At 50.6% G+C, this 16045-nt stretch overlaps 1 protein-coding gene across 3 annotated transcripts in view; it reads left to right on the top strand.

The window, feature by feature from the left end:
- Positions 1-16045, top strand: part of MGLL (monoglyceride lipase) — a 225459-nt gene that overhangs the window by 185981 nt on the left and 23433 nt on the right. For all 3 annotated transcript variants that reach the window (XM_082747138.1, XM_082747137.1, XM_082747136.1), the window contains exons 4-5: positions 9500-9636; positions 10975-11085. In XM_082747138.1, the coding sequence (XP_082603264.1) occupies positions 9500-9636; positions 10975-11085 (248 nt within the window). The remainder of the gene's footprint in view (positions 1-9499; positions 9637-10974; positions 11086-16045) is intronic.

Genomic DNA, 16045 nt, shown 5'->3' with positions numbered 1-16045 from the left:
CATTTAGAAAAGTATTTTAGGTTTCTATGAATGGGGACTCCCCCAAATATTCCTATCTTTTGGTCCAGAAACCCCATCTTGGCAAGTTAATCCTAATAATTCTATAAACATCTGTAACAAGATGTTCACCCAGTGTTATTGATAACACCAAAGATTGAAAGCACTCTCAAAGCCTTGCATTGAAAATAGTTGAGTCCTGATTTGACCCCCTTGCTGGGATAGCAGGCAGTCAGTAGAAATCACAAGTACAAATTAGGTAACAATGCAAGGGGGATATTCATATATCATATATAAAATTACAAATCAACTTTAGGTTCCCAGTCCCCAGCCAAGAATGGGCACACAGCAGGTGTTTAGGAAATACTTATTTGGTTGAAATGAGCTGTGTTTCCATCTTCCTGCAGCAGCCCTGTTAGAGAAGTCCAGGTTGGTTCACAGGACTGATCTCCTCCCCAATCACGCCCTGGCACCCATGCCCCTGGGGACTGGAAGTGGGGTCGAATTATACTCCCTTGCTGGAGTGTAATTGCTGGAAATCACATCTAAGGCCACCTCCTCCTAAGCCTTCTGCCCCTTTGTAAGGTGCATCCTAGGTGGCCCAGCAGGAGACCTGTGCCTGACAAAGAGCAAGGCACCTGCATCCCAGGCTGGGAAGAGCCTGAGAAGCCCTTGCCAGCCTGCCGTGGCCCTGTGGGGGGTCATGTCCAGAGTGGCATGCAAGGCAGGTGGCCTCCCAGGGGCCGTAGGGAATAGAATGATTCTGTGGGTTGTTAAAAACATAAGCAGTGAGCTCTTTAGGCAGCCTGCCACAATTTGAGGTTTTTCTCCCAGCAATGCGTCCTAGGTCAGTTCACACGGTTCATGTTGGCAGGCTGTTGAAATGAGACCGAACTTTAATAATGCTCATTTCTGGTTGGCGAGGGCAGGAGTGGTTTGTTGTTTTCCATTCGTTTGTTCATGTGGTTTCATATTTCTGCAGCCAGTACCTACCGATGACTTCCTCTGTGCCCAGCACTGACCCCAACACTTTACGTAGATGATCGCCCTTAATCTTAGCAACAATCCAAGTCGGGTGGGGCTACGATTACCCGCACTTTACAGCTCCAAGGAGTTGAAAACCTTGCATGATGCCTTGCTAGAATGAAGCCAAATTTGACCTGAGGAAGTCTAACCCCAGAGTTGCTCCCCCACCCCTGACCCCACACTCCATGGCTACCTCCATGCTTGTCTGGTTTTTCCCAGATAGCTGCCTTGAACATGTATTACTGTAAGTTTAACTGATGCTTATGGCTGGCGGCTTCTGTCCAAGGCCTCCCTTTGCCTCATCCCTTATTCTGACAAGACCGAGTTGGTGGGGGGATGCCTGAGGCCAGATTCCAGGGCCCTCAGCCTCCACCCCTCCACCATTACCATGTGGGACCCCCACCCTGCTTGCTCCTTGGGAGGGGGAGACTTGGTTCGGGAAACAAAGCTTCCTGGGGTGTGGCTTGCCCTCACATTTGCTAGAGGAATCCACAGGAAAGATTTAAGTCATCGTTTACAAATTTCCAGGGATCACAGGCACTTCTGACATCATAACGCCTTGGGCCATGTTAGTACAGAGTGAATGCCGGGTTTGAGGAGCAGAGGACCTCCCTGCATCCTGGAGGGGGTCGGTGATGCGCCCAAATAAAAAAATAACAAAGCAGATGTCCCAGTGCAAAGAATGCAGGGCAGCTTTGGGTCCGGACCCTGTCCTCATAATAACGTGATCATGACCGTAGGTATTTATTGAGCCCACCTGCACACTCCCACATAGTGCCAACACCTTACACTCAGGCTTTCACTCCATACTCATGGCACCCCATGGAGTGGGCTCCATGAGTGTCCCTTACAGCAGGCGAGGAAGCTGAGCCTTTGGGGGTGAAGCCACCTGTTCCAGGTCACATGGAGGCTGAGCTGACTCCAGCCCTCCACCCCTAACCCCAGTCCTCTAGTGCCCGGCCCTCTCTGGCTTTTGCCTCCTCTTCTTGCACTGGACAGTGATCCTTAGTGTTCTTATTACCACAGTGCAGGAGTCACTGCAGGAGTCACAGTGCAGGAGGCTGGCATAGGCACGAGCTCATGAGAAAACTTGACGAATGAGTCTCTTTTCTTTTTGCCTTCGTACCGTCTTAGGTCCACATCTTGAATTTGCACCCCACTTACTTCATGGGGCTGAGAACCTCCACCTCCTGCCTTCTCTGAAAGCTCTGGGACGGTGACCTCAGCTGGTCTTGGGGACTTGTCCCTCTCCGAGGCTTTCAGTAAGCTCCGCTTTGTATATATTAAAAGTGGAGCATCTCACATCTTGGCGAAATGCATCTGTGCGTGTTTCAAAGCCATGCAGGGTATCATGCGCATCCTCCTTTGTTTTTTCTGAGCAGCCCTCGGTCGAGTTTCCACAGGCGCTGGACTTGGGTCGCTGCATTTCTGTGTTTTTGTCGTGTTTACCTAAACACACTCCAAACAAGCTCCCAGCACTGAAGAACATCCCTGGGGGCTTCTGGAATCAGGAAAGGACATGACAGATCTAACTTACTGTTTTGGAAGGGGAAGAGGAGTCTGTGACGTGTGAAACCTGGGGAATTTTTGTTTGTAGGAAACTGAGCTGAAAGGTGATTTCATATTTCATGTCTAAGAAAGCCATGCTTGTCCCGGGGACGCAGACCAGCTGCCCTCTGTCTCTTTGGAGAGCTGGACAAGACTAAATCCTTATAAGTGTGAGAAATAAAGGTCAGATGTGCAGAAGAAGGCTGGCACAGAAGAGGGCTGAACCCCGAGATAGTTCACAAGTTTTCTCATCTGAAATTGTATGTAGGGCCAAGGTTGGGGTGGGCGGGTGATAGTGAGCATACGCTGACGGCCTGCTGTATGCCCAGTAGGTTATACCATTTCCTTTACCCCCCAACACCTGCAGAAGATGGGTACACGCTTTACCCATTTTACACCTGGGCAAGTAATCAAGGTAACTACCATCATAAACTTCGTGTTCCCTTCCCTCACTTTGCTATTTTATGCTTTTATCACATAGGCATGGCACTCTCAAAGAGTACATTGTTTACTTTTGCTGGGAGGTTTTGTTATTGCTTTTGCTTTTTAGCTTTATAGGAAACGGCTGATCTGCACAGTTACGCCATCTTCCGTGACTTGCTTTTGTTCACCTTATATTTTGTTGTCTAAGATTCGTTCATGTTGCTACACGTAGCTTTAGCTCATTCAAGCTTATTCAAAGCTTATTCATCTGACTGTAGCAGATCCCTTTTGCTACAATATATCCATCTCTGGTTATGATCAGGCTGCTACAACCCTATGCCTGTCTCCTGGAGGGTGCACAAGGATTTCTCTTGCAGGTATTTATACCTGGGGTGAAATCGTTGGGTTGTAGAGTACAGAATTTCCACCCTATGAGATGCCAAAATGTTTTCCAAAGTGGCTATACCAGTGTCTCTCCTTCCTGTGATACATATGAGTTAATAATTCCATTAGACTTAGAAGTGGGGGCCTCGAGAGGGCCTTCACCTTGCTCCTAACAGTGTCCATTCCACCCTGGCAGTCAGCTACAGCCAATTTTCCCGCTGGGTTTGAGGGGCTGTGACGCTCACATCTCACTTCGGCTGGTCGAGGCATATGACTTGCAAGGCCAGAGGCTCCACGATGATCAGTGATCATCTCTCTGGTTGGCCTGACCACACACCTTGTGAGCGCACCCCCCCCCCAGCCCAGTGCTTGCTGACCTCCAGTGGGTTAGCCAGGAATGCAAGGCCAATACCCTAATTGTGGTGGGAGGAAGTGCCCATTCTCTCACCAATGGATGTCCCCAGGGAGACCAACACGAGCTCCCCAGAGCCTAGGCTCTGAGTTAGCTCCACGTGCCTCCCAAGGCTGCCTTGCCCATGGGAAGAAAGCTCCTCCAGAAAATCCAGAACAGAGAACTCACAGAACTGCAGAAACACAACGGCATGGAAAATAACACTTCTGAAGAAGCAGAAACTGGGAGAGATTTCTGCTTGTACAGAAGCCCTTACATAGGTAGGAGGCTAGGAAAACCAACGCCGTAGGGCACCCCCCTACCCCTCCGCCACAGACACCTCCCTGGAGATGTCCGGGCGTCGCTTCATAGGACAGATGTCCAAGCTGGGACCTGGGCACCCTGAGGTCTCGTGGAGCCCTTGGCAGCATTCTAGACTTTCCGGGCTGGCCTATGACTTTCAGAAGCCACAGGGACTGCGGGAAAACGCTGGTCTGATGTTAACACCTGTAGTCACACGCCTGCATTTTAAATAACACAAGCCAGGGGAGGGTAAGTTGTGGCTGGCTAGCTCTGCCACACTGAGGCTTCCCGTGGACTTAGCAGCTTCTGTGGGTCTCTTGGTCAGCAGGGGAAGTAGGTGCTGCTGCAGGCCAGCCCTGGAGCTGAGGGCTGCCCTCCTCCATGTGGGAGCCTGGTGGGTGGAGGCAGAACCAGAGACCAGGACCAGGACCTCAGGCAGGACCCTGTATCCTGCTTCATTAAGGAAAGTCTCCAGTTCGCTGTGTCTTCTATCTGCACCCCCTATCCGGGGGCCTCTCCCCACCCTGCTGACTCCCTCCCTCCACCCGGAGGTGAAGCATTCCCTCCTAACTCCTGGCAGCCAGAGCGAAGGCCCCATCAGCTGAACAGGGACGGGTCATCGTGTCCATGCGAACACCCTCGAACACAGTGCTCTCCTAGACATGAGGTCTCCGGTGAGCCTCTGTCGCTGTTTGCTGTTTGCTGTGGTTAATTTCGATGTCTCTGCCCAGCCTGCGTGTTCCCGCTGTGCTCTGCTCTCAAATATTTGGGAAGGCTTGCAACAGATGCTTCCTGCGGCCCGTGTTTGCACATCTGCAGGTAGTAACAAGCTCAGCTGCTTGGCGAGTGTGACCCACCCCGTGTGAACCGCAGCTGATGGGCCACTCCCGGGGCTTGCCTCAGGTGCGAGCAGCTCTTGACACAAGCCTGGAGGGAAGGTGCCCACCTTGTGTGCTGGTGGCAGTTTCTTACCCAGTGAGGAAGGGCTTTTCTCTTCATTCCATCGCCTTCCGAGCTCCCACTTCCTGCCCATGTTTCCCATGGATAATGAAAGACACTGGATGTGGAGTCTGGACCTGACTCACCGCAGCACCGAGCTCCATTCAGTCGGCCAGAGGGTCCCTTTCCTCTGGAAAGTGGGGCGCTGGAACCCTAACTCGCAGTCGTGAGGATCACAGGGAATAAACTCTGGGAAAAGGGCTTTGTAAATGATAAACGGCCACTCAAACATCGGGTGTTGTTATTCCCGCTTTGTGAGCCTTTATTCTGTCTTCCCTTACTTCAAGCCATCTTGTCCCAGCGTTTTCTTCTATAAGAAAATGAATATTGAGTAGGACTGGTTCCCTAATGAAAGGGATGTGGGGTAGTCCTTTCTTTTTATTCGAACATTAACAGGATCATCAGCCTTCTGAAAAAGGGTTCTTGAAAAGACACAAGGGAAAGGAGAATCTGAGTTGCACACGTGGACTGTTTGTGGTTTTGGAGGCTCCGCCCGTATGGTGGGAAAGGAAATGGATCACATCCACTGTAGCTGGAGTCGTGGAGTAAAGCTCTTTGATGCGTGGCCATTATGGAAATACTGCCTACAGTTCATTTCAATGGACATTCATCAAGCCCCTCCATTTTGCCAGGCTTGTGCACAGAGCCCCAAGGAAGTGCAAGTGACTACAAGGGGATCCCCGCTCCCCAGGACAGCCTGGCAAATATGGGGTACATGCATGCTGAACTTCCTCCTTCATGTCCTTAGCAGACATCACTCATCACACACAGCACTCTCCTCTGCCCAGGCCAGGCAGACTCGCCTTAGAATCCCCCGCGGCACAGTGCAGTGGGGATCTCGGGCTACTGTGGGCTCAGAGCACCTTCCAGAAGGGGAGCAGGGCAGTGCCGAGCCGCTTAAAGCCGGGAGAGCTTGCAGCAGACAGGGAGGCTGGTCAGGAGGCCGTGGCCAGTGAAACCCAACAGGGGCCTCATCCCTTGGGAGCGACTGATTCAAGAGGCTCTGCCGCTGGAAATCCAGAAGGAATCAGGGATCAACTAGCCATAGGGACAGAATTAAAGTCAAAGGCAACATGAAGCCCCATGTGAGTAGGAGAGCCCGTCTGGAAGCAGTTTGAGGAGCCACAGGACAACCGGGAGACTTTCTGACCAGATCTGCAGTCTGGAAGCGTTGGAGCCAGAGACTGTGTAGTTAGTAGAGATGTATATAATCGGAGGAGAGCCAGAGCATGGGATCCACACACGGAAAAGAGGGCGAGCCGGGGGAGTGCCCAGGGCCTCCTGCACGTGTCCGTAGAGAGGAGAGGCAGATATTGTAATACTTAATAACAGGAGCTAGCCCCAGAGTAAGCAGACTGGCGGAACTGGGCAGAAATCCAGAAATAGACTAGATTCAAGTGAAAGTGGGAACTATGGAGTATGACAAGGATGACCTCACAATCCAGTGACGTAATGAAGGAATTTTTCATGACTTCCGTTAAGACATTAAGACCCACCTCCACGTTGCAGCTCGATAGGAGTGACAGTTTCACAATATTGTGAGTGTCCTTCAGGCCACTGAGCTGAACACTTAGAAGTGATGCAAGTAAATTTCATGTTATGTGCATGTTACTACAAAAAAAGAAATGAAGCCGTAGAAGGACTTACAACATATGACTGACAACACCCTTTAGAACCTTGAAATAGAGAAAGCCTTTATAACCAAGAATCAAAGTTCAGAAGCCATTAGAAGAGAGGACTTATTATTTGGCCATTTAAAAATAAGAATCATCCGCACAGCTAAACACAACATAAACAAAGTAAAAGGACAAAAGATCAACTCGTAGAGAAGAAGCTCTTCAATATCAAGACAAAATGCGAGACAGAAAAAAATAAGCAAAGACATGAATTCTCAGTTCACCACAAAAGAAATACAGATGGCTCTTGAAGAATGAGAAGATGTTCAAACTACACGTTCTCCCCTATCTTATGGGTAAAAACCCAAATGCCAGTAGACATGCTTTGTTGGCTGAGGGAATGAGTCTGTTCCCATACCTGGGGGTTTGAGTCAAGACCGGATATCCCACATGAGGGGAATTTGGCAGAAACTGCCAAAGTGACACAGGCATGTACCTTTCAATCGAGCAACCTCATGTCTAGACATACACCCCAAAGATGCCCCTTCACCAAGGTGAATTAGAATACCCCCAGGCAATTTATTACAGCCTGCTGTTAAAGAAACCAGAGATCGGCTAGCACACAGATAGTTTCCGACGAGAGACTGCTTGCAGAAATTTCCCTTTACTCACACCAAGGGGTACCTACCACGCATGGCAACATATTTTTGCAAAAAAGAAATGCTTTGAGAAAAATCTGGAAATTAACTAAAATGGTTAACCATAGGGAACAAGAGAGGAGAGGTGGAGTAGATAGGCATAGAAGTAAGACTTCACTGAGTGAACCTTCTTATAAATTTCTAATTGTTGTACCAGGTCAGTGTGTATCTATTCAGGAAAGAAAATTAAATTGAAAAGCAAAACTTATAGGTGGAAACAAATTTATTCTGAAATTAACAAACATCATTGTATATCAAATTAGGAAAACAAGCCCACGGAGGAAATAATTAGGACATATTTGCAATAACTTGAACTTTAAAGACAAGACTCTGGCATATCATTACTGAAGTATATTCTAAGGATGGGGGAGGGAGGATGGGGAATTAACGTGGAATGGGTGTTATCAGTCCTCTCCAGCTGCCATGACAAAGCGCCATAGACGGGACATCTTAAACAACAGACATTTATTTACTCGCACACCCGGAGGCTCGAAGCCCAAGACTGAGGTATTGCAGGGCTAGTTTCTTCCAAGGCCTTTCTCCTTGGCCTGCAGGTGGCCACTTCTTGCTGTGTCCTCCCATGGTCTTTCCACTGTGCACATGCCCTTGACGTCTCTGTGTCCTAATCTCCTCTGCCTATAAGAACAGGGGTCAGATAGGGTTAAGACCCACCAGAACGGCCTCATTTTAATTAAGTCACCTCTTTGAACCTGTCTCCAAAGGCAGTCCCATTATGAGCCACAGGGGTCTAGGACTTCAACATAAGAGTTTAGGGGTGGCGGGGGACACAATTCAGACCCTGATAAGGAGTATGGAGCTTCAATTCAGGGACGTTCTGGACGTGGATGGTGGTGACAGCAGCACAACTTGGTGAATGTACTCAAGCCCACTGAACCAACTGTACACTAAAAAATAGTTGAGATGGTAAATTGCATGGTATCTTTATTTTGCCACAATAAAAAAATAATAATCAATTTAAGGAGGGAAGAAACCCTCCGGGGGCGAAGGAGCAGAGGGTGCTATTGAGACAGTGACTGCTGGTGGGCTTCCGCCACCACGCGATGGTCAGGAAGGTGGCAGGGCTGGGGCATGTTGTGCGTGGTGGACAGCAGGACAGCAGGGCACAGGAGCTTGTCCCCTGCCCAACGAGGTGGGTCCTGAATTTGAGGTGCGGGCAGCCTATCAGCTCTAAGCAGTAGCTTCCCCTTTCTATCTACGAAATGAGTGCTGCCATTGTTACTCCCGTGACAGCTTGTCCCCGCAGAGATGGCAGGAAGAGTTTGGGCAGATACCCTGGCTGCGTGGCCCCTGTTCTTTGGGATCTCTTTCTTTTTGTGATTTTCAAACAGTCTCGTGAGGGGCTTGCAGCCTGAATAAGGAAGCCGCAGCCGCTAGCACGCTGTTTCTATAGCGACTGATGTCCTTCAGAGGGAAAACGTGGAGAGGCCCTAAGAAAAGAACCAGGGGAAACGAACAGCGCAGAAACGCGACAGATGATAAAGTCCAGGAGGAATACACTGTGACCTAGTTTTAGCACGGCTTCGTGGAGGCTCCTGGCAAACACCCCAGGCTGTTTTATCCCATTGTGTGTTTGTCAGATTGTCATTGCTGAAAGCTGTGAGTGAGGTGACAAGATGCAACACTTTGACCCGGTGAAAGTCTAATGTTGAAACACAACTGTGAGGACCAAGGAGCTGGGAAGACCCCAGAAAATTCTGAGCCCCATCAATTTCACTCCCGGCCACTTGGTAGAAAATCAGACCCTGTTGAGACTCTGTGCACCTGTCTGTTCTTCCTTCCTTGGAAACAGCCACAAGGAAAGCATCCTGGCTGCGTGGACAGGCTTTGCAATGTTTCTGTCCTTCCTTATCTCACTTCTAGGCTGTAGGATCTTGGGAAAGTTCCTTAACCAGTCTGTGCTTTGACTTCTGAAGCTGTAAAACGGGGAGAGAACTCCCATGTGGGAGAGTGGTTGGAAAGAGAGGATCCCACGGGATGATACATTTGGGTCCTCGGTCAAGAGTGGTCGGTAATTCCGGTGGGGAAACCACTGGGCTCAGGTGGCCCACGGCCTCCTGGTAACTGTGATTCTCTCATTTCCCATTCCCTTCCAGTTGGCCACGGACAGAGCGAAGGGGAGAGGATGGTAGTGTCCGACTTCCACGTTTTCATCAGGGATGTGTTACAGCACGTGGATATCATGCAGAAAGACTACCCAGGGCTTCCTGTCTTCCTTCTGGGCCACTCCATGGTAAGCAGACCGCAGAAGACCCCACCCAAATCAAGCCCGGTCCCCAGCCTCGCTGTGGGTGGGAGGGGTGAGACCCCCGTGATGAAAAGACAAGGTGCTCCCCACCCCACCCGCTCTCTGCCTGGCTGGCACGCCCCCTCTCTGCGTGCCCTGAACTTGGAGCTCCCAGGCATTTTTGCACTCAGGACAAGCCAGGTTCAGTGTCCTGGAGACAGTCCAAGAGGGAGCTTCTCATTGAGACCCAAGATGCCAAGAGGCTGCCTGCCCATCCTTTCTGAGGACCTCTGCTGCAGGGCCTCTTCGGAAACAAATCTTTTCTTTTCAGGCTCTGTTGGCCCCTCAGTGCCATTTCACGGTGAGACTCCCAAGGGCGCCTCTCCCTGCAGAGCCATTTCTCAGAGCAGGGATGGCTCTTCCGTCAGTGAGAAGCCCAGGGAAAGTGCCCAAACCCTGGATGCTTGCTCCAGCCTGTACAGTACGAATGGGAACTGGGGACACGGTCTCCCCAGGGAAACAAGTCCTTAAACACCATTCAGAATCCTCTCCACCTTTTACATGTATCTAATCCCCTAAGAATCCATCAAGTATAATCTTTAAGTCCACAGCCTGCAAATGGGCAGCACGTCTCCCCCTGGGCATCCTGACAGGTTGGCTGGCAGAGAATTTTGAACTGATGATATGTGAAGGTGGGGGGTGGCGGGGGACTTTTCCCTTTGGGGCCGGGCTTCCGCCCCCTTTATAACAGCCTGTCTTGCTTCCTGCACGTCTCTTACCTGCCCGGCCTCTATCTGCCTTTGTGGTCCCACCTACCCTCATCCTCAGGCCCACAACCAAAGCCTCATGCTTCCAGCACTGTTCATGCTCACTAAGTATTTTTCTTGGAACCAAAATTTCTGGGACCTTGACTGAACCAAGAAGGAAAAAAAAAAAAAAAGTATAGCCATCTCTTCTTATAATCCGATTACCAAAACAAAAATCTCATATTAAGGCTGATGGCATGAATGCATTGGGGGTCTGCCAGCTTTTGGCTGGAAACGAAGTAGGAATGTGTTGTTTAACTGGCAGCCCACAAGCAGGAACCTTATTTATATCTCTCTGAAATGTTTGCTCTTGGAAAACCCTGAGGGGGGAAAAAAATGTGTGTAATAAAATAATTGCAGATCCAGTTTATCCAACATTCGGTGGAGTCTACTCCAAGGTAAGCCCCCCACCCCCACCCCACCTGGGGCTCCGGGCCAGGCCTGCAGCTTCGGGGGAGTGTGTTGATGGTGGTTTATTAGAAATATGTGCGCTGGCCCAAGCTGGCATGTGCCCATCCTGGCCTGTTTTGCTTTGCAGGGAGGTGCCATTGTCATTCTCACGGCCGCGGAGAGGCCAAGCCACTTCTCTGGTATGGTCCTTATTTCGCCCTTGGTTCTGGCCAATCCTGAGTCTGCGACAACTTTCAAGGTAAACAGACTTCCGGTTCTGGGTGAGTCCTGCAGGGCCGGGGGGGTCCCTGGGCGTCCATGGGCACGTCCTTTACTGGCTAAAGTCTGGGGGGAAGGGCCGGAGTCCGTTTTCGGACCTCATCCTTCGCCGTGTGAAGGTTTGGACAAATACCAAACCTTGTTGCCATGGGGGTTCCGTGATGTCTGAAGTCAGGTGTGTTTTCTCCCTTAGCTATGAGAGAAGAACGGTTTCCTGTTTTTGTGTGTTTTCTTGGTGAAAGTTGAAGAGGGAAAAAGTGACACATGTTGGGAATCTAGCAAAATACCCTTTGTTAACAGTTTGTGTTGAGGGCCTGGGCTGATTTTCATTGACTATTTTCCAGCTTGAGCTAAAAGTACATGCTGAGGGGAACGGCCAGCAGTCTGTGGTGGTGACGTAGGGGGGTCCTCTGAGCAGCAGCTCTCCTCCAGCCTGGAGCACGTTTTCCTTTGCTCTAAGGATGCATCCCTCTGTTGGAGCCATCATTTTGTTGTCCTGGTATGCGGTGGCATGCATGGACATGCTCTTGGTTCTGGGGCTCCGGGCGATGTGCATGCACATGGTACACGAGCTAACATTCAGTTGATCTCTGAACAACACAGGTGTGAACTACATGAGTCTACTCATGCATGGATGTCTTTCAACAGATAAAGGCAATTATCATATGGTGTCACTTATTTGTGGAGCATAACAAATAGCATGGAGGACAAGGGGAGATGGCGAGGAGAAGGGAGTTGAGGGAAATTGAAAGGGGAGGTGAACCATGAGAGACTATAGACTCTGAAAAACAATCTGAGGGGTTTGAAGGGGCGGGGGGTGGGAGGTAGGGGGAGCCATGTGGTGGGTGTTATGGAGGGCACATATGGCATGGAGCACTGGGTGTGGTGCAAAAACAATGAATTCTGTTACACTGAAAAGAAATTAATAAGAAAAGAAAAAAGAAAAAAAAACATATAGGGATGTAAATATATTTTCTCTTCCTTACGATTTTCTTTTTTCCTTCCTGATGATTTTCTTAATCACATTATTTCTTCAGTTTACTTTAGCGTAGGAATATAACGTATGCTATGTAATCCATACAAAATATGTGCTAATCACCTATTGATGTAATGGGTAAGGTTTCCAGGCAACAGTAGGCTATTATTAGTTGGGTTTTGTGGGCGGGGGGCGGGGCAGGGAGGGTCAACATTATGTTTGGTTTTCAGCTGGACAGAGGCTCAGCGCCCCTAGCCTCAAATTGTTCAGGGGTCAACTGAACTGCCTAGGAGCAGAACAGGTGCTTCGTCTCAGAGAAGGGAGATGAGAGCGTGGCGTCTCAGGACTGCTTGCCGTGAACGTGGGCTGTGAATGTTCTGGACCTATCCTTTAGTGGCGTGAGGTTTAAGAGAGAACATAAGTGAATGAGAGTTGGAGAATCCCAACCCCGTGCATCCCCAGGGAAGGGTTAATCTTATGCCAGTGCCAGTGGGGCTGCCCTCTGAGCCAGTTGTCAGGACTCTCAAAGGACTCAGAAGGTGAGGTGGGGGTCATGGGGCCTTGGGGAACTGGCAGCTATCCGCCGGTGGCTTACCCTCCTTTCTCTGGCCTCACCGTCAAACGGCGGCAGGACTTCTAAATAATTGCCCAGTAGCATTGATACCTCCAGTTCCTCCCGAGCACCCAAGTAGAGGAGCATTGGACAGGAATAAAGGCTTGTAAGAATGTTTTCAAAGTGTTTCCTTCAGCCCACGGCCAGAGGTGGGTGGGCAGGTCCAGTGGAGAGCCTTTCCTTTACATACAGAGAAATGGAGACAGGCTGAGCCAGAGAGAAACCTGGAACTATCTGATAGTTTAACCAGAGAACAGCGATTTACTTAATCCACCGAAGAATAGAGATGTCTCGCATCTTTGAGTGTTGCTCCATTGGAAGGAAATCACCACTGACTTGTTGGAACCAACTGTCATTAGTAAATTTCAGTGCTGTGTAGGCGGACAGCAGTGCAGGTGGACGCCACCCTGTTTCTGCCAGGGAAAGAAATGAAGGTCATTCCCAGAACCATAGGTAATGCCCAGATGGGCTACTTCCTGGTCACTGACATGTGCAAGAGGATGTGTGACCTCCTGGATGGCTCCCCTCATGACTGTAATCAACTATATAGCACGAGGGCAAATCACTCACATCAAGGATTCTTTTCCACGTAGAACGAGCAAGACCAGGATCACAGTGGAGCGGGGAGTTCTCACGGCACCCATGTGCTCTGACTCAGGAAGGTGTACTCAGTTCAGTGAGCGCCCAGCATGTGCCCTGCTTTCCTCTGCCTTATCACCCCCGGGAGAGGTTGTGACCTTGTTTTGTGAAAGGGAACACTGAGGCTTGGGCAGGGCGAGTGACCTGCCAGGATCACACAGCTTGCCTGATTGATCTGAATCCAGGGCTGTCCACTGTCCCTCTAGAATGTTTCCCTAGAGAAGAAAATAGGTATTTTCTGACGTGAATGTTCTTCCTTAGAGACAAGCCAGAGACCTTGGGGCTTTCCAGATAAAATGCACAAGGGGGTCATGGCAGCAGGGCCCAGAGGTGGGCCCCAAGGCTTCCCATCAGAGTCTCTAGCAGAAGTGGAACTTCCAGGCAAGGCTACCAGTGTGACCTCTCCAAGCCCTGTGCTAATAGATCACCTTGTCAAATCAGGAACCAGCCGTCCCTGGGGGGTGTTGGTCTCCTCTTATTAACCAAGACAAATTGGATTTCCTGTTGCCCCCAGACCTGAGGACACATCTTCCCCACCACGAAATCTGTTGCTGCCCCTGGGTCTTGGGCAGTTTTGACTGACAGAGTCCCTGATTCATCTGCCTACCTGCCCCCAGGGTGACTGGATTACCCTGTACACAGCTAGTCTAGTGGGACAACCTTCCTGAAAGCGTCTCCGAGAACCTTTGTTTAAAATTTAAACATTGTTAGAATAACACTTTCACAGAGTTCAAACGTTAAAAGTTGAGGAGAGGACAGACAGGGGGCTGTCTCTGCCTGGTGGAGGCCAGCCGCTGGAGTCTCCATCTACTGGGATGCACAGGCACGTGCTACTCGTTGCTGTGTTTTACACAAACGAGAATACCCTCTCTGTGACTTCTGCAGGCTTTGTTCTTTCTGCTGGCTTCATTTTTGTGGGTTCGGCTTTAGTTTGGTTGTTTTACTCAGCATATGATACCACTTGCGCCTCCTTCAGGATTCAGGAGTAGTTATTCCCATCAGCATTAACTGGAATAGTGCAGGCTAGGTCCTGGAATAGGTAAGGTCTCCCTTACAGACCTCCAAGAGGACTGGCTTCCCAGAGACCACTACCACCTGAGAGGGCTGAGGTGGAAGAGGGGGCCTTGCCGTGGCCAAGACAGAGGGCAAAGTCAAGTCCTGGCTGCGCCCCTCCTCCCAGTGGACTGTGCGGTGGTTTGTTTCATGGCACCGAACGCCTGCTGAAGAGATTCTCCAAATCATCGAAGTGGGCAGCTTTGAGTACAGACAGGAACGTGGAAGAGGACAGTCCCTACCCCCTGGATTGTAGGAACACCGGATCCCCGTGCCAGACCACACCCCCTGCCCACATACACCCCACCAGACCTGCACAGGGCTGGTCTTAGCTCCACACTCCCTTTTCCACAAGCTGGGGTATGTTTAGCCTGGAGGACAGACAAGGAGGACAGGGGTCTGGCCCCCAAACACTGTCTGTGTTTAGAATGTTATTGTACAAGGGAAGGGACCACAGGAGAAATTTGGAAACAATATCCAGTGTATCAGAACCAGTCTCAGCTGCTTATGAGGCTGTTTCCTGGGGATTCTCTCCACGTCCTACACCTGGGGCGGTGCAGAGCTAGAGTCCTTCCCAGGAGCAGAGGTGAAACCCTGGGCTGCCCAGCTAGGTGTGTGTGTGAAGGAGATTCGGCCTTGGCCTAGCCCCAGGGATAGCATGCAGGAACGTGGGGTGGGGTGCAGAACCACTCACTTTTCTAGGTGGGTGAGATGAGGAACAGCTGAAATCCCCATGGGCAGTGCCTGGGGTTGTTGGTGGGGTGGGGGAGCTCAGCCTGCACAGAGGGTAATCTTCTAAATGATCTTCTTTGCCTCTTGCCTCGAGGTTGTCCCTGGGGATCCAGGGTCAGGGACACAGGAGCCAGCCCACCCAATTCCAGATGCTTCCAATCCCTATCAATCAGGGCACCTGGCCAAGTAGAGAGGAGAGAGCCGCCATGAACCAGGCCCTCAGTGCATGAGCCGCCCTATCTGGGTTCCTTTCGGCCACCGCCCAGTAAGGAGAGAAAGCCATTCCCAATTCACAGACAAGAACGTGGGGCCAATTGTTTTGCTCAAGGTCAGCTTGTGCCCCAACCCTGGTCGGCGAGCGAGGCAAGATACTCCCTTTCACCCCAAAGCATGCCTGCCAGCGGTCAGCTGCCCTTGACTGGAGCGTCTTCTCATCTGTTTGTAGTCACCAGGCTCTAGAAGGCCCTGGGAACAATCTGGGTGCTGGGAGTGGAGGGAAAACAGGAGGCAATGGGTGGGGGGAGGGGATTGCCCCTCTTTCACATGTGCTGTGAAGTTAGACCCAGGAACCAGGACTTAACTACAGTCATGAACGGGCCCATGAATCTGGCAGCTGGGATGTGCCTGGGATAGGGGGTGTTACTTCTGTCCTACAGGTGCCCGAGCTGTCGTAGCTGGGGGTTCAGACTTCTAGACGCTGGCATTCAAGAAACAAGTCATCTCCCCAACACATCTTTGGGGAGCCCCTGCTGTAGGTCAGCCACAGGGCAGACAGCGGTGAGCCGCTGCTCCCCACTTCCCAGCTCGGCATGCAGAAAAGGCACAAGGCACTTTCTAGTCTCCACTGGCCTAAGGCCGCGTTCCTCCCCCACCGAGAGTTTCTGGGCTGACCCTTGCAGAAGGCATCCTCACAGAAGGCCTAGCTCT

Source organism: Mustela nivalis (assembly GCF_964662115.1).
Source record: "Mustela nivalis genome assembly, chromosome: 1".
Lineage (NCBI taxonomy): Eukaryota > Metazoa > Chordata > Mammalia > Carnivora > Mustelidae > Mustela > Mustela nivalis.
Note: the sequence above shows the minus strand (reverse complement) of the source record. Positions and strands in the feature narration are given on the sequence as shown.